This window comes from Megascapheus bottae, chromosome 19, assembly GCF_031878675.1.
Source record: "Megascapheus bottae isolate mThoBot1 chromosome 19, mThoBot2.hap1, whole genome shotgun sequence".
Taxonomy (NCBI): domain Eukaryota; kingdom Metazoa; phylum Chordata; class Mammalia; order Rodentia; family Geomyidae; genus Megascapheus; species Megascapheus bottae.
This window is the reverse complement of record NC_143527.1, coordinates 45751861-45775790: the sequence shown is the minus strand read 5'-3', so window position 1 is coordinate 45775790 and position 23930 is coordinate 45751861. Positions and strand designations below refer to the sequence as shown.

The 23930-nt window shown below is 39.7% G+C and overlaps 1 protein-coding gene across 11 annotated transcripts in view; it reads right to left on the bottom strand.

Annotated features, from left to right (window-relative positions):
- Positions 1-23930, bottom strand: part of Epb41l3 (erythrocyte membrane protein band 4.1 like 3) — a 153364-nt gene that overhangs the window by 87623 nt on the left and 41811 nt on the right. For all 11 annotated transcript variants that reach the window (XM_090353493.1, XM_090353487.1, XM_090353488.1 and 8 more), the window contains exons 2-3: positions 14021-14223; positions 8648-8845 (exon numbers count right to left, since the gene is read on the bottom strand). In XM_090353493.1, coding sequence (XP_090209619.1) covers positions 8648-8845; positions 14021-14223 — 401 coding nt within the window. The remainder of the gene's footprint in view (positions 1-8647; positions 8846-14020; positions 14224-23930) is intronic.

Sequence of the window (23930 nt, the reverse complement as noted above, 5' to 3'; positions counted from 1 at the left end):
AGGAGATTTGGGAAATCTTGGGAGAATGACATTCTATCTTTAGACTTCATCTATAGGTAGATGGGATTAGTTCATAGCCTTTGAGATACTTTCCTCCAACAGAGGCCAAATGAGTTGGCTGCAGGATTTGAGTACATTTTAAAAGATAAACCTACTACCCCATCCACCTTCTGCAGATGCAAAGCAAAGCCTTCCAGACACAGGAACAGGGGAAAGAAAGGGGAAAACATAAGGAAAGACAGATTTTGGTGACCTTCCTTCCTTTAACCTTCCTCAATTATCTGTTATCTAAAACACTAGAAAGTATAGTGGATTATTACAAATCTATTTCTTCACATTGATAATTTGTGAGGCAGATCATTCTCCTTGTTCTCCTTCTACAGTTTCACAACCACCATACACTGGTTCTTCTGTTGTTGTAGACTGGGTATGTGGTACCGAGAAATCGAACCTGGGTGTTGGTGTATGCCAGGCGAGCACTTTACCACTAGGCTATGCTCCTGGCCCCCAGTGTCTTTTTAAGCCTTAAGTTCAGGTTCACTGCTGGGAAGGAGACTGAAAAAAAACTCACGGTAGCATGTGCTCTAGTTCTGGAGTCATGGGTCAGAATGACCAGTGTGGATGGGAGGGTATGATCACCATACAAGAGGATGACAAGTCCAGCATTCAGAGGAGACCTTCCTTCAAAGGAATGCAATTCCTACTCCTTGGATGGAGTGGGAATGTCCTTTCTCTTTGGGGCTAGGCTTGCAGGGAGCTTGGCTAGAGTTGTTCTACAGCGGGAGTGTCTGTCACCTACCATGTGGAAGTGGGGAGGTGCCAAGTAAGAGGATAAATGAGAATTACAGGCGATGGAGAAGCTATGATGAGGTCTACATCCAAGGTGGGCTGTGGGGAATGAGGGACAGTCAGCTATTTCTGAAGAAGCAGACAAGAAGCAGCAGCAACCCCTACCCATACCCAGAGCAAGTGATCTGAGGAACAGTCAGATGTCAGGTCACCATCTCAGGAGGGCTATGGGAACAAGGCCATGGAAGATGTAAGTGAATTCAAAGGGATTACTTCACAATACTCGAGAACTTTCAGAGGCCAAGCGGGGATGAATCAGCAAAGGCAAATAAATTAAATATAAAAATAGAAAGCAAACCCTGCACATGCAGTTAGGATGATGAAAGCTAAAAAAAAAATTGCGTGTTTTTCAAACTTGTAAGATTGTTGTAAACAAATTCTACATTTCTATTGTGTGAAAAAGATGAACAAGACACTGAACTCCTCAGCAGCTAAGACCAGAGCATTATTTCCCATGACTGTCTGCCTGGATTCAGAGCAAGAGTTTTCTTTCCCTAAATGAGTAATACCAAATGACCATAAAATGCAGTGGGAGCTGGAGGAGTTAGGGGAAGAGGAAGCAGAAAATGCAAGCCTTGTGTTTCAGTGTCTGGAACAAGGGTAAAGATGATCTTCTTAGTCACAAATGAAAGTAGAATAATATAATAGATTATATTGTCATAATCTATTATAAAACTGTTTATAAAGGAGGCAAGAGAAATGATAAGTAGGGGGAAATTTGATCAAACTATATGTATAGGAATGTATAGAAATAGCACAAAGAAACTCCTTTGAACCAGTAATTTACAGTACGTGTATGTGTAAGAGACAGTGAATGAAGACAAAGAGAGAGAGAAGAGAGAGGGATGTACCCAGAGAGAGACAGACAGATAATACGAGAGAAAGAGAAAGAGAGAGAACATTAACATTTAGAAAGTGAATACTCAGGTAGCTTTAATATAACATGGCACCCAGGTAGTAAATGGAATTCCTTCGTGAGTTTCCCATCCATGACTTGGGCATTCCATATCCCATGTCCACAGCATCCAAATCCCAAAGTCTCTAGAACATATTCTCCATCACAGGGACATAGCAGAGGGCTTTACTGTTTCCGTTTCTTAACATGTATGTTCACATTTTCAAACTTAATATTCTTTTTTATTTTTTATTGTCGGGGTAATATATAGAGGGGGTTAGTTACATTTGCCAGGTAGTAGGTATATTATTTCTCACACATTGATACCCCTTCTCATGTTTTGTTCCCACTTTCCTCACCAAACCCTCCCCAAGCATCTTGTTTTTCCCCCCTTCCCTTTCCTATTTCAAATAAACAAGTAAACAAATATACAATATACCAGGTAACAAAGTCAGGTACAGTGACAATATAAGGTTAACCAAAGGGCAACAAAAGAGAAGAGAAATAACATAGTACATTAAGAACAACAATCACACAAGATAAAGCTCTTATTTCTATATCTTAGAGATCCTTTCATTTAGTCTCACCCTATATGAACATATGTACCTAGGTTTTGAGCTATTGTAATCCTCTGCTAGGAGAGTCCTAAATGTGTATTAATTATTACAAATAAAGGAAACCATTGAGCCTATGTTCCTTTGGGTCTGGCTTACTTCACTTAATATGATTTTTTTCCCCCAAGTCTTTCTGTTTCCTTACAAATGGGTCGATGTCATTCTTTCTGATGGCAGCATAGAATTCCATTGTGTGTAAATACCACATCTTCTTGATCCAATCATTTACCAAGGGACATCTGGGTTAGTTCCATATCTTTGCTATGGTAAAAAGTGCTGTAGTGAATATCGTGCTAGTGGCGTTTAATAGGCTATATCTATGCTCATATGGACTATGAAAGTTCACTATTTAATATAATGAAGAGCATAATAGGTTAAACTATTTTAGTGAAAAGAGAGTATCTTCATCAAGCTTTAGTGAGGACAAATCTTAAAAACTTGGGATGATTTAACTTTGTCGGGTGATGAGACATGGCACATTAACAGTCCTTGCAGGCATGTTCCTATGGTTGCACTGAAGAGCCATGTCACAAGGACACAAAGTTAATTAATGTCCTTAAGGGCATCCCTAGTTAAGTAGAGAACTACTGCTGTTGCTTCTGCTGCTGCTGCTATGTGGGGCCATTTGATTATAGCACTGACAGGTGTTTGGACATAGCTACTGGTTCATTTGAGCAAAGAACCACTGGAGGGTCATATTTGAGGAGAAGTCAAAATTTATCATGACAACTAATGAAAATCTCCATGATTAAATAATCAATTCCTGTGTAGGCTATGAAGAAGGTTTTTTTTTTTTTTTTTTTTTTTTTTTTTTTTTTTTTTTTTTGCATTTTACAATGACGTGTTCCTTATAATTCACCAAAAAAAGCAATGGGAAACCAACTTTCTGAATTAAGGCAATGGTATTCACTGTCTAGTCAAGGGACTAGAAAGTATTTTAATCACATACATTTCGGAAGTTGAAAAATTTTAGGCACTGAATTTACCAATCAAATTTGAATATGTAGAGAACACACACAAAAAAATTATCTAATGATGTTGGATCCAGCTGGTGCTGGCTTTAGGCCCAATTTGGGTGGATCAATTTGTTCTCAGTCACAAAAATCAATCATAAAGGCCTTTAAGACAAAAGCCCAGGCTTGTGTGTGTGTGTGTGTGTGTGTGTGTGTGTGTGTGTGTCTTTGTGCTGTCATTGAAGCTTGATCTGGGTGCTGACCTATAGCTATTTTGCCCAAGCTAGTACTCTACCAATTGAGTCACATGTCCACTTCCAGCTTTTTCCTGGTTAACTGGAGATAAGAGTCACATGGACTTTCTTACCCATGCTAGCTTTAAACCATGATCCTTAGGGATTAGCCTTCTCAGTAGCCAGAATCACAGGTGTAAGCCACTGGCACCCAGTTTCGTGGTTTGATGCTTTTATAGTTTTAATGCTCTACATCAAGAGCTCTATTTAGGTTCACCCCACCTTGGGTTGTAATCCCTCTTTTCCAGGGTCACTGGTTCACTGGCATTTTCCCTTAGGGTGTGAGCTTCATGGGATTGACAGTGAATTTCTACAAACTCAGTCTTCCATACTACTGAGCTGCCAGTATTTAGAATCTAAGTAAATGGTGGCTTCTGGTGGGGAGAGAAAGCTGGCAGGGCCTTTTGATGTCACCCCTACAATGCAAACCCTCTTTCATTTCCCAGCAATGCTTGAGACCACTCCACCTTTCATGGAATGTAGGCCAAACAGCAGCACATGATGCATCAAAGGTTTTACCACAAAGCAGAGAATCTATTAGACTACAAAGGGGATCAAGTCTGACATTTTCCTAAAATCAAAGCAGACTGCACTAGGATACCCCTCAAATAAGAGGTGCAAATGCCTAACTGGATGGTCAGAAGGAGACACGTTATCTGCTAATCAGACCGAAGCATTCCGCTGAATACAGAAGCAAGAATAAAATAAAATAAACCGCATTGATACTATCTCCTGTGATGGGAGGGACTTACACATTATGTTAGAAGCAAATATCAACATTGATAATAAACTGGCCATAGGATGTTGCTATGAAGGTAAAAATTGTAAATAATAGTGGCTTTGTTGGTCTATATGGAAATCTGATTAGAGTGTATTTCCCAAAGACATGCAATATAAGTTACCTACAGTAAGACCTTTTCTTATATTGCACATAAGACCAAGACCAGGTCTGAACAAATTATGGAGGAGAAGGTCTCCCTCGTGGAAAGCATTGTCTGCTACAGTGTTCTAAGGTTAGGGAAAAGCCTGCACAGTCTGAAAAGGCTGGCATCAAAATGGGAGGGGGTTGGGGCAAGCAGGAACTGAGTGGCTAGATTGTGTCCAGCGACTGCTCTTAGAGAACTGCTCTTTCTATGTTGCTTTTCTGGGTCACTGTGTCTCTTCCACCCAGGCACTGCTGGGTGTACTGGAGGGACCCATTTAGAGGTGACACAAATTATCATGATTAAGTCTTGGCGGGGCTGAGCCTCATCCATTGTGAGGGTGAAATGATGAAGGCATTAAGCAAGTCATAAGAGACCTCATCACCAGTTCATTAAAAGAAAATTCTCTGGGATGCCTTATTAAATTCGTAAAGGAGTTCTGCCTGCTGTTGCCTCTGTCATTCTGCTCTTAATTCCCCTCCAACAGCAGACACTAGAAAAAGAGATTAGGTTGCAATGCTGCTGCAGCTTCCAGAATGTCTATGTATCTGAGTCTTTTCATGCCGCAAGTAGGTACAGGAGATGGAAGTCATCAAGGAGGGCCTGAAAAACAGGTGACTTCCCTAAGTGTCCCTACAGGTCCTCCTGAGATTCTTCTCATGGAACAGTGAACATTGTCATAAGGTTAACATTTAAAACATGTGCACAAGTGCACATGTGCATGTGTGTGTGTGTGTGTGTGTGTGTGTGTGTGTGTGTGTGTGTATGTGTGTGTGTGTGTGTGTGTGTATGCCAGTCCTGGGGCTTGAACTCAGGGCCTGGGCACAGTCTCTGAGCTTCTTTTGCTCAAGGCTACCACTCTACCACTTGAGCCACAGCGCCACTTCCAGCTTGTTCTGTTTATGAGTTATTGAGGGCTCATGTATGCTAGGCAAGCACTCTACCACTAAGCAACATTCCCAGCCCCCATTTTACCCTTTTGAGCCACAGCTCCACTTCTGTTTTTTGAGTGGTTAATTGGAGATAAGAGTCTTGTGGGGACTTTTCTGCCTTGGCTGGGGTTTCTATATCAGCCTCTTGAATAGCTAGGATTATAGGCATGAGCCAGAGCCTAGCTAAAACATTTTATGTTTATTAAAATTTTAGCCAGGTGCCAGTGGCTCATGCTTATACTCCTAGGGATTCAGGAGGCTAAGACTTGGAAAATCACAATTCAAAGCTAGCTGGGACAAAGCAGTCTGTGGGACTCCATCTTTAATTAGCAAAGAGCTGGGATACAGTCATGACTCAAGTGGTAGAGAACCAGACCTGAGCAAGAAAGGCCAAGTGAGCTCACACACTGAGAAAAAAACAAAGTAAAGCCAAAAGATAAAACAAAAATAGTGTTTCTCAGTCTATTTACCTAGGCTGTGCCATGTGTATGTTCTAGACAAGCTTTAATTTCTAGAGTATATGCCAAAAGAGAAAAAGGTATTTTCAATTAGTGTCTTGTCACATAAGAAGCAACACCACAGCTCTTGCTTGGCTTTCTCACTCATGGTTGGTGCATTACCATTTGAACCAGGCCTCTGGTCCTGAATTTTTGCGGCACTGGCTTATTTCTAACTCCGATCTTCAGGACTCAGCCTTCTGAGTATCCAGCATTACAACAGTGATCCACCCACACATACCTTGACTGACAACTTTTTCAACCAATCAGCACCACCTTAGCCATTGAACTTTACCACATTAAGTCTTCTTAAATGTATTTTGTAGTGTTTTTATATCGAAAAGTCTTGTGAATTTATCAGATTAACAGATTCTTGTTGTTGTTGTTGGCTGGGGGGCTTGAACTTAGGACCTGAGTACTGTCCCTGAGTTTTTCAATCAAGGCTAGCATTCTACCACTTTGAGCCATAGCACCACTTCTGGATTTTTGGTGGTTAATTGGAGAAAAAAGTCTCATAGACTTTTCTGCCTGGGTTGGCTTTGAACTGCGATGCTCAGCTCCTGAGTAGCTAGGATTACTGGCATGAACCACCCAGTGTAACAAAAATATTTTATTAAGAGGAAAAGAAATACCTTAAGGCTATAGGATGATCCTATAAATCAGCAGAAGACAGATTAAATAACTTTATTTTCTTTGCTGATTTTATTACATTTTCTGTGGCCTATTCAATCTTTTTTATCTTATTTTTGTTGGTTGTGGGGCTTGAACTCTGGGCCTGGGCACTGTCCCTGAGCTCTGAGCTCTTCAGCTCAAGGCTACCACCGTACCCCTGGAGCCACAGTGCCACCACTTCCGGTTTTCTAGTAGTTAATTGGAGATATGAGGCTTACAGACTTTAGTGCCTGAATTGGCTTTGAAATGCAAGCCTCAGATCTCAGCCTCCCAAGTAGCTAGGATTACAGGCGTGAGCCACAGCACCCAGCTCTTTTTTTTTTTTTTTTTTGGTCATGGGGCTTGGGTGCTGTTACAGAGCTCTTGTGCTCAAGGCTAGTTTTCTACCATGTGTCACACCTCTACTTCCAGTTTGCTGGTGGTTAATTGTAGAAAAGAATCTCACAAACTTTCCACTTCGGCTTACTTTCAAATCGTGATCCTCAGATCTCTGACTCTGAGTAGCTAGGAATACATGACCCACCAGTTACCAGCTTATTCTCACTTAAACCAAACTAAATTACATAATTACATACTAGATTACATAATTGTGTGTATAAGTGTGTGTGTGTGTGTGTGTGTGTGTGTGTATGCATGTGTGTTTATGTGCTAGTATTGTAGCTTAAACTCTGATTACAAGGTTGTCCCTTAGCTTTCCTGCTCAAGGCTGGCCTTTAGCACTTGAGCCACATCTCTACTTCCAGCTTTTTTTTTTTTTTTGGCTAGTTAACTAGAAATAAAAGTCTCACAGACTTTCCTGCCCAGAATGGTTCTGAACTCAGTAACTAGGTGTGAGCCACTACTGCCTGGTTACATTAAATGCATTTTGAGATAAGAATTTAACCTTTTTTTCTATCTATTATCTATCTTCAATCTATTACAAAGTTAGTAGCCTATTCCTTACCCTAATCCTTGTGGAACGATCCTTATGAAACACATTTGGATCTTCTAGCATAAGAAAGGCACTGGGCATGTGGGTACACTAAATAAAATACATGTGGAATACTAACGAGGGCTGTAGGAAGGAGAACATGGAGTCAGGTAAAGAGGAACATGGGAAAATCAGTTAGCTGGCTTGATGGTGGCCATTAGAAGGAAAGAATAGAAATCGTGGCCACACACACAGTCGCTCTGCCCATGGTGAATAAGAGATTTCATCAAGGTCGTTAGCACAGTCAGGGGACAAAGGACTGTGGAAGCCTTCAGGGAAGGGCTGGCATGACAGCCAAGAAAACAAGGGTAGGGGCTAGGGGCAGGAAGAATGAGTTCTCTACTCAAGACTGAAGTCTAAAACATCAAGTCATTCCCTCCAGATGCCCATAGGACTTCTTCTATAGCGAAAGTTCATGCACATGGCTATTGCATGACACACAGAGACCCAGACAACACCCACCCAGAGCAACTTACAGGCACTGTTTCTCCTTTTGCTAACTTGATCCTGCTAACACTGCTGATAAAAACCATCCAACTCTCCCTTCTCCCACTGGAATTTTGCCTTTTTTTAAATTTTTCAAAGAAACAACAGAGAGAGCTATGGCCTTTGACAGAGAAGCTCAGTATCCACTTAAAAAATTATTCAGGCCGTAAGCAAGAGAAAGACATGGTTATTGTCAAAACAAGCCTATGTACAGAATCATACATAATGAATATATATCTGTGTATATATATAATGAACCATATGTACAGAATTTACACAGAAAGAGTAACCTATTTTTGCTCCTGCCCTGTAAAGTGTTAAGAAATTCCATCTTCTTAAAATTTTTTCCCAATATATGAAGTCCTAGCCTACATTTTGGTGCATTATACACATAGTTTTAGTAATTTGGTCTCCTGTTAAGAGTTGAAAATAATTCTGTACTTACAGACTAGAGTTAGGTAATTTTCCAGAGGTCTGAAAAAATAATTGAGTCATCTTGTATGATTTTTCCTGACACTCCCCAGATCAATATATCTGCAGTCCTGAAGTTTCAAAACACTTACCTCGACATCACAGGTATATTCGGATCCATCCAGAAGTATTACTTTGCACTGCATGCTTTTAGGCTTTTTGACGATCTTCAGTGGAGACCGAGAAAGTTTACTGCTAGATGATTTCTGAGAAAGTTTATCGTCTTCCAATTGCTGATACTCGAGTTGTTTTGCAGCAGCGGCAGCAAACTCTCGTTCCTTGTCAGTGACCTGGTAAAAGCAACAAAGAGCAGTTTTCACTGCAAGACAGGAAGTAAATATTGCATTGCTCAGACCAAGGTGCTTTCCTATTTCCCAAAGAATGAGAGGCATCTGACTAGCACATCAGGAATATATGTATATATATTTATATAAAATCTGTGTGTGTGTATGTGTGCGTGTGCATGTGCATGCATGAAAATACCAAGTGAGGCCTGACCTCAGGGCCACATGCTAGCTTTGCTTTTTCATGTAAGGCTGAGGCTCTACCATTTAAGCCACAGCTTCAACTTCAGCTTTTTGCTGGTTAGTTGGATGTAAAAGTCTCACAGGCTTTTCTATCTGGGGCTGGCTTTGAATCACAGTTGTCAGATCTCAGCTTCCAAAGTAGCTGGAACTATAGGTGTGAGCCATATTGCCCAGCCATACACATGTATTTTATAGTGCTATGTCTCAACTAAGCAACTTTGGCCTTTTAAATGAACCAATAGGGCCTTATTTCAGTTTGACTTAGGATTAATTTTAGAAACAGTAAACTAGTAAATGCTATCAAGAAAGCAAAGAAGGAAAAATTGGAGAGTCTAAACTTCTAAAACAAAAAAAATCTGGGTTTTGTCTTAGGTACACTATTTTCATGATTCATTGGACCTTTCTACATTATACATTGACTTATTATATATGCTCTATCCATATACTTACAAAGTATCTTATAAACTATAAGGCTTTAGAAAGCTCCCAAGGATTATTCTCTTTAATAATTTTATACCTGTTAGAATATTTGATTTAGTTCTAAGCCAATCCAATGAAAGCAGCAGTGAAATTCCTTGCCAAGTAATTCCCTGTGGTTTTCTTTGTTGTAATGAGACAGTAAGAGAACAGATCAAATCTCTCCAAAAGCGTTAAGCTGCCTTTGAATCACAACAGGCTAGTCTAGGCCAGCACCAATATTACAGAGGACTTTCCATGTCACCATGAAATTCTCCCTGGAGTCAGTTCCCTGTGTGTTGCTCTTTAACTATTATTCTTCACTCCTCTATTTAATGACCACAGTAGTGTCAGTGTAAATGGAACTTATGCTTACTTAATCTACTTGTATACAAATCTGTATTGACAGGCCACAAAAAGAATGCATACTAATATTTTTGGTAAAGGTCTCTGAAATAGGCATGGAATTTCCTCTCATATGAATATACTCTAGGTCTCAAGCCAAAAATTCTAGGGCTCTTAAAAAAAAAGGCACTACAGATGGTTTATCATCCCAACTTGGCTTTCTTATTAAAAATCTATCATCTAGTAGCCACAAAGTCATTTGGGGTATTTTTATCTTAGATTTCAGCTAATCCCAAATATTACTAAGAAGCTCTTCTATAAGTTTGTTCCTCTACTACCATGCCTAGGCATTCTAGGCCAAGTCTTGATATTCCTAATAAGAGATCAACCTGATGAGATGATAGAAACACATAAAGAAAAGAATTAAACAGCTGCTAGGTATTATGGGGCATTCCTGTGCTTGAAGCCCTCTCAAAGGTGGGATACAGACTAGTTTAAGGCCAGTCTGGACTGCATAATGAGACCCTGTCCCAGTAAAACAAAACAAAACAAAAAACAACAACAAAACTGTGACTAACCAATGTGAAAGGCCAAAGTATTAAAAAGGCAAGCTTCAGCTAAAATAAGTCAACGAACCAAAGAAACCTATTCTGGAATCTTTGCTTAACTGTTTTGAACATGATTCTTTCCATATATAAGCACTAAAAGTTTAACTTAAAGTAAGACAGTCATAGATTGGCCTTGAGGTGGTTTAAGGAAAAGTTTTGTAATCCTAGAGTTATGGATTGATAACCATATTATGTTTTACAGGGCAAGGCCAACTGAAACTATACTTTTATTTAAATTTTACCTGGAATCAACCTTTTTTTCCCTATGTATTAGGGGAGGCGAAATTAAATTTCACCTCTACAAAAAGTAAAAGGTTTGTATGAGAATGAACTTTGTTTTTTTTCTTTTTTTTTGCAGAAGGCTCATATGCCATTATCAGTCAATGGACAAATCTATTCTGCAAACATCTGAAAGATTTATTACTTAGGCTTATAACACATTTAAAAATAACAGCCCAACAAGAGCACAGAGTACCTCAGATTAAGTCTCAGATTTACTATCAAAATTCATCTCAAATTAGATATCAATAGTAACCATTTTACCGAGCCTGTATTTTCTTTAGTCTTCAACTCTCATGTGTAGATATGAGACAGACAGAATCAGGAAGCATGGGGAACTTTCCTAAGGTCACAACAGTAGTAATCTAGACTTCAAATCCAGTGAAACTCAAGTTCCAATCATTACTATAGACAAAGTACCAAAACACACTTTCTCTCTGGTGCCTTAGTATCATTTCTCTAGTTGAGGTTCTAAATATCCGACTATAGGAAAAAAGGCAAAGTCACTGGCCCAATAACATTTTAGTCAGCCACAGACTTCATACATGATAGTGGTCTCTTAAGATTATAATGGAGCTGAAAAATTCCTAATACCTGCTGATGTTATTGCCACTGTGACATCATAGAGCACATCTACGTCTCAGTGCTGGTGGTGGAAGCTAATGTCAATAAACCTACTGCATGCCAGTCATATGAAAGTATAGCCTATAAGCCAGGCGCCAGTGGCTCACACACCTGTCATCTAGCTACTTCAGAGGCTGAGATCTGAGGAATATGGTTCAAAACCAGTCTGAACAGGAAAGGCTGTGAGACTCTCACATTCACTAAACTATCAAAAAAATCCAGAAGTGGAGCTATGGCTCAAGTGGTAAGGTTCTAGTCTTGGCAGAAGTTCAAGGACAGCACCAGGGCCTGGGTTTAAGCCCCAGAACTGTCACACATACACACCAACGTATAGAACATGTGTCCATACAGAGAATTTGATAACAAACAGCCATACTACTGGTTATATAGTTACTATATTGTGCTAATAAGGTTATTCTAGAGTATATACTTGTAAGAGAGTAATGAGGTTATACAGCAGCAACTTCCAGCAAGTGTTGAAGACATCTTTTCATTGCTCATTTTGTTTCATTTAATTTAAATCTCATGCAGTTCTGTTAATCATGATCCTAACACCAACAATATATATACAATGACATATATGTATATATATACACACACATATATAGGTGTATATATATGTATATATATATACATATATATATATGCACATGCTTGGGCCTGTATTTAGCTGTAGCATCTAGGCTGTAAATGAATAACCTGTGATAGTCACATAGTGATGACATTGTTAATGATGCATTTATCAATGCACACATTACCTTTAGGTAATAGTCATATTTAGGCATTAGATATTCATTCTTTTCCATAATTGTTCCCCATTTTCATTATTTTCAGAATTTTGAATGAACAAAGAAAAGCAAAGCAGACTGGTAAATTTTCTAATGAAAGCAAAAAAATACACAAATATAAATGTTAAATACTGATGCCAGAAAAAGAGAAGACAAAGTTAAGTAAAATTATGTGGCCAACAAAAGCAACCCTTTAGATTTTGTCTGCCAGGCTGAGATGGTGTTCCCAGCTCTTAATAAGAGACCCCTTAGAAAAGTGAAAATAAATTTTACTACTGACACTTTAAAAGCAGAACTTGTAAGTGCCAAGGGAAAAGAAATAATCTGGCTATACACACATGTTTTGGGGGTATTGTAACGATGTGTTGAGATTATGGTGAGGTGTTGACTTTACGATTTTTCACTTACCTTCTAATTTACTGTCCCTTCTCTTGATTAACTTCTAACATTTCTAGGTCAGTACAAGTCCTCTGAACTCTAAGATATCTATCACTCAGGAGTTTGGGGGTTGCTCTCCATGTACAAGTTGAGACTCTACAACATTTTGATTCCATGTTTGAAATTTTAAGGCAAAGGTTTCAATAAGCCATACACTGGCTTACATCTAGATTCCTAGCTACTCAAGCGTCTGACATCTGGGGACTGTGGTTCAAAGCTAGTCCAGGCAGGAAAATCCATAATACTCACACCTCTAATTAACCATCAAAAATGGAAGTAGATGTTTGGAACAAGTGATAGAATGCCAACCTTGAAATCGAAAGAACAGTGCCCAGGACCTGAATTCAAGCCCTACTGCATTTAAAGAATGAAATTAAATTAAGGCATATGTATTAGCCACTAATTTATTCTTTTGGTGTGTGTGTGTGTGTGTGTGTGTGTGTGTGTGTGTGTGTGTGTGTGTGTGTGACTGAAGCCAGGGCCTCCCACATGCTAAGTACATACTCTTCTACTGAGTTATATTCCAGTCTCTTGAAAAAAGAAAAACCCTTAAAAGAAATAGGTTACTTATAACAACTCAAATATATTATAGGACATAGAACTGAAAACAGATGTACAGAGGTTAGGTAAAGAGATGGCCTGAACATCCACTAAAAGTAGATGGCAAGATTGAGATCAAAACTATTTCTGAGAAAAATCAGAATAGTTCTGACAATGCCAGAATCACAATTAAAACGGTCAACTTTCTGAGTATCTTTCCTGTAACATGTACATGTTAAATATAGACATGATTCAAACGTATACTCCATAGTTTAGTGTTCAGGTTAAGGGTGTATGTGTGTGAGAGAGAGAGAGGGGAGGGGGAAGAGAGAGAGAAAGAGAGCCAGAGGAAGGAGATGGAGAGAGAGAGAGAAAGGAAGAGGGAGGAGAGAGAGGGGGGAGAGGAAGAGAGATGGTATGAAGGCTTGAACTCAGGGTCTGGGTGTCATCCCAGAGCTGTTTTTTTTCCCCCTGAAGGCTAGCCCTCTACCACTTTGAGCCACAGCTCCACTTCCAGGCTTTAGCTGGCTAACTGGAGGTAAAAGTCACTGACTTTCCTGCCCGGGCTGGCTTTGAACCTTGATCCTCAGCTACCTGGAGTAGCTAGGATGATAAGGGCGAGCCTTCAGCACCTGGCTAAAATGTTTTACTCAAAACATGGCGTGCCCAAGCAAGGGAAGGGAAAGCCATTCCCTGAATGCATGCTGAAGCAGCATGCATTTTTCTGCTTCCATCTGCCTGGACCACAAGGGCCAGAGCAGACCACCTCTGCTGCAGCTGTCCTGGCGCCAAGAGGCCCAGGGGGCGCCTCGGGGACGGAGGCGGCCGGGCCTGGAGAGCTGAGTCCCGGGCAGGCTCACCTCCCTCCGCACCGGGGTGCTGTGGGCTGCGGCCCCGGAGAACTGCTCGAGCTCTGGCTCCTCCTCTCCGCCGGCGCTGGGGGGCTCGGGCGGCTGCGCCCCCGCCTGCCCCTGAGGACCCGCAGCCTCCTCCCGGGGCTCTGCCTCCTGATCCGGCTTGGATTCTGAGTCTGATCCCGATTCAGTCGTCATGGTTGATTGTTCTGCAAGCAGAAAAGAGGAAAAGATGCGGTCACTGGGGGCATTGCCTTCCCCAGGCAGGCGCTGGAGGACGGGGAGGGGGAGGGGGGAGAAGGGAGGGCAGGCGGGGGGCTCTACAACCCCAGGCGGTCCTGTCCCCACCCCCAACGCGGCCTTCACCCCTCTCTGCCAAGACAGTGCCCACCGGTGATCAGAGCCAACCTTTGGCTCACGATGAGAAAAGGCTGCTTTGAGATAATCATTGGGTTTTATTCCTAGGAGATATTTGCCCCAGATGATCATGGCATTATTAAATCACTCTTAGTTGCAGAAGCAAATTTTGCTGAATACTGAGATTTAGACATATATATTGAAAAAGATGCTATCTTTCTATCTATGTCTATCTATCTCTCACTCAGAAGGATGACCTACCTAATCAAGGATGTAGACCTTTTCTCTCATTTTCCTTCACTCCCACTTATCTCTACATGGCTGTCCTCTGAACCACTGGAAGATGTTTGGCTCCTGTCTCCTAGGGAACTCAACACAAAAATCCTCCTAGATAGCAATGTGTTGAAACCTCCTCAAAGCACACATCTTAGCACAGCTACCATCTTTTAAACCGTGCTAGCCAACCTATGGGTTTTGTGCCTCTGTTTCCCTAGGTGCCAAATGCCAAAACTGCTCAAGGTCACACCTAGAGATCTGATATTTTGCTGGTACTTCTCTTCTGATGACAGATTTGCTTTGTTCTCAAAGCAGATTTTAAAACTAAGTTTTATTGTTTATGCGCTGTACAGAGGGGCTACTATTTCATAATTCAGGGTAACAAGTACATTTCTTCTTTTGGACAATGTCACCCCTTCCCTTACTTTTCCCCATTTTCCCTTCCATTCCTGTCCATCAGTTACACAGGTCATTTCCCACATTTTCTCATAAAGAAAAAAAAACATAAAGCAAAAACAATTCCCATTACTACCACCACCACCAAAAACAAGAACATGTTTCCATTTCCTGGAGTTCATTTCAATAAATAGTATTTTAAATGTGTAGAGAAGTGACACTTTTGTGTTCCTCTCCTAAGGGTAATCTCCTTTAGTGTGTGAATTCCTAGAGTCCTGTATTGGTTATCATGTCCAGTTATATTTTCGATCTAGCTTCCATATATGAATGGAAACATGAGCTGTTTTGTCTTGCTGAGCTCAGCTTACTTCACTTAGCATGATTTGTTCAAGGTTCATCCATTTCCCAGCAAATGATATAATCTTATTTTTTCTAATGAATAAGCACACCTCCACTGTGTATAGTTAACACTTTTTTATCAATCCACTCAGCCATTGTAGAACATCTGGGCTGTTTCCACTGCTTGGCTATTGTGATTTGTGTAGCAGCAAACATGGATGGGCAAATGTCTTTACAAAATCCTGGCTTTTGATGTTCTGGGTGGAGGTTCAAGAGTGGTACTTCTGGGTTGTAGGGAAGATCTATGTCTAGATTTTGAGGAATTTCCAGTGCAGTGGCCAGGGTGGTTGCTCTAGCTTACATTGCCAGTGCTCTAAGCAGCAAGACAGTTGCTATGCCCAACAGACACCAAGACATGTGAAGAAATTTCTTAGCTTACATACTGTGGTACAACATATTTCATACGTAAATATCTCATTGCCATTTGATTTCCTTCCTAATTCAAATTTCATTGTAAAATATATTCTGAGCAAAGGAATAGTGTAAATGACATACTGGTATAACTGAAATTATGCAGGATTAAACTAGCAATTTTATAGTAAAGCCACTGTTTAGTTCCTCTTTCTATGACACATCAGAATGTGTAACAATTTGAAGATTACAAATACCACTCTGTGTAATAGCTACACAATCATTAGCCATTCCCCTGCTGAATAAAAGACATATCAACTTGGCATGCGCTGAACTCCCCAAAGTGTATTGTTAAATATCAACTCCAACAGAGCAAAAGAGCAATCCAAATAAAACTTACAAATCTTCTCTTTCCTCTGACATTATCTTTTAGATTTTCAAGCAAATCTTGAAGGAAAATAGTACATTTTCTTTGGGCGTGCTTATCCTCGGAAGTGGTATGAATACCACTTCCATGAAAATAGTTGAGGAAGGGTGAATGAGGAGAAGGGGAGAAAGGAGGGAGAGGGGGTAAAAAGTGAGGGAAGGAAAGGAAGAGGGGAAAGATATTGGCAGTGAACCATTCAGAGCCCACCACTGAATTACACTTTTGGAAGGGAGAGGAATTTAATTTTAGAAGTCAATTCATCTTACCAAACACTAACTGCTGACCATATATTTGCCAAACATTGCATGTGGTTTAGAAACAGATGAAAATACTGTAACCACCCCCTCCTAGATCAAAGAGCTTCATAATTTGAGGGAGAAACAGACTCCCAGAATCCATTTCCTCCATCTTCTTTTAGTAACCAATTTTTTGTTGTTGTTGTTTTAGTATACAGACTCATTTAAAAGTTGTCAAACTAAAGTCCCCACATGGTAAAAATTTATACACATAGTAAAAATCATATATGTGTAAAGTGTGGGAAAATGCAACATTTGTGATCCACCTATCTGGCTAAAAAATTAGACTATAATTAACACCAATGTGGCTATTGAATTACTATTGGTCTTTTCAGTCTATTTCGTGTGTGTGTGTGTGTGTGTGTGTGTGTGTGTGTGTGTGCAAGTGCGCCTGTATTGGGGCTTGAACTCAGGGTCCAGGTCCTGTTCCTTAACTGTTTTGCTCAAGGTTGGCACTTGAGCCAAAGCTCCACTTTGCAGCTTTTTATTGATTAATTGGAGATAGGGTAGTTTTCAGACACAATCCTCAGATCTCATTCTCCTGTGCAGTTAAGATCACAAGTATGAGCCACAGAAGCCTAGATCCAGTTGAAACCTTTTTACTAGTTGAATGGAAATCATTTTAAAGAATCAAAAGAAAAAGGCCTAAATGTTTCACAGAATCTCTATAAAAACAAAATAGATACTAAAACAGGTGCATTAAAATTAAAACACAGATGACAGCTAGAAACAACATTTTTAAAAGACACACAAGTTTTGTATGGCACGTTATTCCATATAAATTATTTGTGCTATTTTAAAAACCTGTGTATCATCGAATGTTTTATGTTGTATGACTATCACATTTACGAGTCTCCATCACTATTCAGAATGGATCAGAAGATGATAGCTATTGTTTGACAATCAGATGTCAGAACTTAGAATCACACTTCAAACTATGAATGTTTTGCTTCATTTTGTGTTATTACCTATGTATAATCTTTGCAGATGGAATACATGAAATAATAAGGAAGGAGTTAGTTTCATGTATGATGCTGAGTGAATAACAACTATGTTTTAATCCTCAGCTTCTTTTTCTATAAAATAAGGGGCTCTGACAAAAAATTAGAATAAGCAAAGTTTCTCCCTGATGAAAAAAATGTAAATTAGTAAACTTCAATTAAACTTCAAAAAAAATTCAAAGATAGCTTAAGCTTTCTTCTTCCTGAAGATCAGATGTAAAGTCCAAAGCAGTAACTATCCCTTATGAAATTAAAATACCCTTTAACTGATTAGAGAATCAGGATATAGGCAAAGAAGGACCTTTGTTGTGAGGCCAGAGATGGGGGAGATAGAACAGGAAAAGCCTGGGCCAGGAGTTTGGCCTAGTGGTAGAGTGCTTGCCTAGCATGCATGAAGACCTGGGTTCGATCCCTCGGTACCCCACATACATAGGAAAAAAAAAGCCGGAAGTGGTGCTGAGGCTCAAGTGTAGAGTGCTAGCCTTGAGAAAGTCCCAGGACAGTGCTCAGGCCCTGAGCCCAAGCCCAGGACTGCCAAAAATAAAAAAGAACAGGAAAAGCCTGACCTCTAGTCCAGTAGGTTCTGAAGCAGCACAAGTGGTGAACAAAATCAAAAGCTCCATCAGAAATGAGATCTAGAATTTTACATTTATGGGAGCTGGGCTGGGGTGCCTCTCCTCATCCTTCAGTCTTTACTACTTTTTCAATAATTTCTCACATCACTGAATTCTAAACTTTTAATGAAAAGCTGTTAGCCAGCAATCCTACTCCTGGGCACTTATCCAAATGATCACAAACCAGGCTACACTAAAGCTACCAGCACAGCCATGCTCACTGTAGCATTGCTAAGATAAGGAATCACCCCCGATGCCCCGCAGTGGATGCATGGGCCAATATATACACAATATACTTCCATCAGAAAGAATGGAAAGACTTGGATAAAATTATATTAAGTGAAGTAAACCAGACCTAAAGAAACATAGGCTGCATATTTTCCCTCATTTGTAATAACCACAATTTGCCTATAAACCTACAAGTAAAACCCAATGACTAGTAAAAGACAAAAAGTACTCTTGGGCATTATTAATCAAACAGCATGCTAAACATTCTTAAGAGATCCCAGCTCAATAGCGATGTGCACATAAAATGATGATACTTGAAATGAACTTCAAGAAATGGAAAAAAGAGGTGTTTTTTTTAAAGTAATTCAGATGGTAAATTCTCTTTATTCATATTTTAGCACATTGTTAATGTTTTATTTGTTTATTTATTTTTGCCAGTCATGGGCTTGAGCTCAGGGCCCGAATATCATCGAAGGCCAGAGCTCTACCACTTCCAGAGCCTCAGCACCACTTCCAGCTTTTTTTCTATGTATGTGGTATCAAGGCATCGAACCTGAGTCGTGCATGTGACGCACGCACTCTATTACTAGGCCAAACTCCCGGCCCATATTATTATTTTTTTAATTGTACCGTTTGAGGGTTTTTTTTTCCTTTCCCTTTTTCTTTGGCTTGTTCCCCTGTGCCACTTTGATTTCTGTAGTGTTTTGTATTGAAACCTATCTCATTTGGAGAGAGGAAGGGAAGCACAGAAATGGTAGGGACAAGGGGTGAACCAATTTAGCAGAAGTATTCACTATGTTGGGAATGAACTATAGAACTTGGGGGAGAGGGGAGACAGGATAGGGAAAACAGGGAGAGAATGACGGAGTGATGCTGTTCAAAATGAAATCTATTGGTTACTTGACTTACATAGCTATAACCATTCGGAACATCTCCTTTACCCTAAAATTTAAAAATAAATAAAAAGTTGTCAGATATATGTTAAAATGAGAACTTCTCTAAGCAAGTAAAACTGGTCTTGAAATGGAAAGAAGAGCCAGGCACAGTGGCTCACACCTGTAATACTAACTACTCAGGAGGTTGAGATCTGAGGATCACAGTTCAAAGCTGGTCCATACACTAAAGACTGTGAGACTCTTATCTCCAATTAACCACTAGAAAACCGGAAGTGGCACTGTGGCTCAAGGGGTAGGATGGTAGCCTTGAGCTGAAGAGCTCAGGGACAGTGCCCAGGCCCAGCATTCAAGCCCCACAACTGACAAAAAAATAAAATAAAATAAAATTTTAAAAATGAAACGGAAAGAAAATTAACAAGGAAGATCCCACTTTTGATGTCAACGTTATTATTCTAGTCATACCATTTTCTACTTCAGTCATTAATTACAAGGCTCATCTCTAAGGAAGAGAGCCAGCTACACACAGCCAAATACAAATGCAAAGTGGAGAGGCTCCAAAAACCACTACCAACTATTTGAATAAATAATAACCTACCATTAAATTTTTGTCTATGGACATTCATTCCATAATTACATACATAAATCACAGACTCTTAAAATTCCTAGGCCCTTGTCAACAGATGCATCACTTTCCTATTTGAACAAAATAATGCATCTGTGTTTCGTTGCGGCTGAAAAAAAGTTTAAATCCTTACAACTTCCAAATCTTAAAAAATTGGGATAAGCACATGTCTAAGTATTATACAGTGATGGCAAAGGAATATTTCCTTATTTTTAAAGGAACAGAATGTCTCTATCAGGGATAACTTTATTAAATGACTGCCAAAAGTGACTATGAGCCCCAAAGGATGCAACCTCGGGTGCAATTCCTGGTCCAATTAATTTACAAAGAAGTGGTCCTTGTCATGCATTTCAATCTTTTTTTTTTCCAGCTATAAGTTTTTATTCCAAGGTCTGTTGTCATCTCTTCCATTTTTGTTTCAAAAGCATATCTGAACTCTTTATCTGATTGTTCAATGAGTGTCTATTCAAATTTATCTAACTCTCTTCCTAATTGGTAAATTCAGTAATATTTTATTAAAAGATACAAACAAGACTTAGTAAAAGAAAATACTCCTATGAATTTCTGTCAATTGCATACGAGACAGGTATCCTACAAAGCATTTCACAGAAGAGTCCTTCATACCATTTATCTACCTGCAAGGTGCAGGACAACAATGAGGAAATTTTAAAATCAACAGTTTTTTAAAAAAATATTCCAAGTTAACTTCCTTGGAGAAGAGAAGAAAGGTCAGGAAAATTTAATCAGCATAAGCACATTCACTAATGAATTTTATTTATTAGTCTGTTGAAAACCAGCAATTTCTAGGCTCTGGATCTTCTATTTGATAGTTCTTATCTGCATTTCTTCTTCTTTATTTGCTTTTTAAATGTGTCTGTATCACTGACCAAGAACAAGCCACCAACTGTTTTTTTCATATATTTTTATTGTAATTAATAGAAGGGTTACATGATATTTGCCAGATAGAAGGTGCATTAATTCACATACATTGATACCCTTCCACATGTCTTGGTCCCCATTACCCTACCCCCCACCCCCCCTCTTGGTTTTCCCACCTTCCCTGTCCAATTTCAAGTAACCAAATACAAATGTATCCAATATATCAGATAACAAAGTGAGATATTGTGACAAAATGAGATAACAAAGGAACAGCAAAAGAGATGAGAGATAACATAGCACCTTAAGGACAGCAATCATTCGTTATGACATGAGAACTTTTAAGAAACCAAACCATCTTGCTTTCAGCCTCACATTCCACCCTTCTACTGAGCCTACTTATACTCCAAACTTTTCAATTTATCTCCACCTCAACTTTTCCTCACAGGGAAGCTCTTGGAAAGAAACTTGTCATGATTTCACCACATCTTCCTCCTTCATACTTCAGAATGCCGCCATTATCCTAGAGAACCTTGTTAACGTTGCCAGTGATGGCTCCATGGACAACAAATCCTAGACGAATCTCTTTTTATCCTTCAAGTACCCTGAATGTTCAGATACTTTGATTTATCTTCTGTCTTTAATTGGGCTTTTTTGTTTCCAGTTTTCTCCTCCTCCTCCTCTTCCTCCTCCTTCTTCCTCTTCTTGTTTTTTTTTTTTTTTTTTTGCCAGTCCTGGGGCCTGAACTCAGGGCCTAGACATTGTCCTTGAGCTTTCTAAAGGTTAGCATTCTACCACTTGAACCACAGTACCACTTTCTGCCTTTTTCTGTGTATGTGATATTGAGGAATTGAACCCAGGGCTTTGTGTATGCTGGGCAATCACTCTACTACTAAGAAACACTACTCCTGGCCCCTAATCCATTTTCTTAAGGAAACCTTTCAAGCTATCTTCTTGGAGAGGAGAGCTTGTCCACTTTGCTTTTTAAGCCAAATGGCAATTCCAAAATATAGATTCCCTCTCAAATATGTACCCCTCCTTGCTGGTCTATCTGAATCTAAGAGGCATCTCAGAGTGGATCTGTATGTTTCCAAACCCTGGATTGACCACTACCACTAGCTTTCTCCCCAAGTTTGCCTCGCTTCAGTGTTTCCCCACTTCAAAGGTGGCCCATTGTTCTTTCTACATTCAGCACACCATCTTTCTCCAAACTCCAGTCACTTCATGCTCCTTCATTTTTGCTTTTTGAGGTGTGTTTAAGAAAGAAGGTAGCCAGAGAGAATTTACCTATCAGGCAAAAGCAGAATAGCATGAAAGACTGCATGCACTTACTTATGCAAGGGTACATGGTCTGCTGTGTCTTGAATATGAGGGGTTTGGAGACGGACTAACCGGAGAGATGAGAGGTAGCCAAGCAGGTGCCAGTCTTACACAGCAATTGGCTCTCCTTATGGAGAACTTCCCCTCATTACACAGATATCACACAGGCAGCCCAAGAGCCATAGATATCACAGGGTTCAACAGATATTTCTATCGGCCAGCGTTAAAGTAAACCAAACATGCTTGCTGGAGCAGCAGTGAGCCAGTTACTCCTCAGTATATAAAATAGTCACAGCCAGAACTCTTCCATGAAGAGGCCAAACACTATAATAACTAACAGCAATTGTCTTCAAGTAAAGTTTTTTGGCCACGCTAAAGCCTATAAGTCAATTACCAACTCAAATAGACTTGGTTATTGGTTATCTTTTATGAATATACAAGAGGCAGAAAGTTGTAACTTTTTTATTGTTGAGGTAATGTATAGAGGGGTTACAGTTACATTCATCAGGTAGTAGGTGCATTACTTCTCACACGTTGATCCTCCTTCTCATGTTTTTGCCCCCATTTCCCTCCTGCCACTCCTTCCCAAACATCTTGTTTTCCCCCTTCCCTTTCCTATTTCAAATCAACAAGTAAACCTATATACAATATACCAGGTAACGAAGTCAGAGGAAAGCTGTAATTTTTACAAAAGCAGAAGTCAAAATACTTCCACAGTGACAACTGGCAAGCTTGCAAAAGATCCATCAACAAGTAGGTGAGAATTTCCTAACAGCACTGCGCATCTACATTTGTGTTATGTTAACCCCTTACCACCACCCCCCACATGGGGCGGGGGGGGCAACAATCAAAGGCTGCAGTTCTCTTTCAGTGAATATGCATTAAAACATATCACCTGGAGAAGCAAACCAAGCATAGTACCCAGGTGTGCAACGACTTCAGCCCAAAGAGAACAAGTTTGGAGGGCAGGAAGCATTTCCAGGCAGGCAAAATAATACACCATTGCTGGCCAAATAAGCACTAACCTGTAGTTTCAATTAAGTGGTAAGTTTAAGGGATGGGTATCAGGTGATGAGTATATGTGATTAAAAGTCACAGACTATTTGAGGAGCATAAAAGGGAAACCAAGATCAATAACAGCATGAGGAAGAGGAGGTGTGATGTAGAGACACCAAAGAGGACAAGCAAGCATAGATCAGCCTGCAGTCAGGAGAGATAGCAGGTTCTAGACCCACCTCTGCCACACACTTTATGATCTAGATAGAGTAGGTTTCCCTTTCTAGTCTAAACAAAATCCTAGGGTTCCTGGGAACTAGGGCCATTGTTGCATTGACAGCATGAAATCTAGGCAAAAAGCTGACCTCTAAGATAAGTGACCAAAAATGCCAAGTGACCACACCAATTAGTTCTAGGGACATAAGCTCCCAAGACTAGCAGTCAACAGCATTTTAGTAAGAATGCCAAACTCTCCCACTACTCAGAGCACAGGCAGAAGTCCTTAGTAACTATTTGAGTTCATTAAGGTTTTATTTAGTTCACTGAAATAATATACCATCCAAATGTGAAAAGCTAGGAGGGAAAAACACCTAGTATATTAGAAAAGTCTGGCTTATTTTCAGTAGGCAGTTAGCTTTTCATTTTAAGTTAAAAATATTTAGATCAACAGAAAAAGTAGATATTATAGTTCAGATACATATATCCACTACACATTCAATAATGTATATTCAATATATTTCTAATATATATGTTTTCTTTCTTTCTTTCTCTATGGAAAAACCTCTATATTTGGTCATGTGCTAATTATGGAAGCATTTATTTGCATTATCAATATATACAGCATTTATATTTTCAAACCCA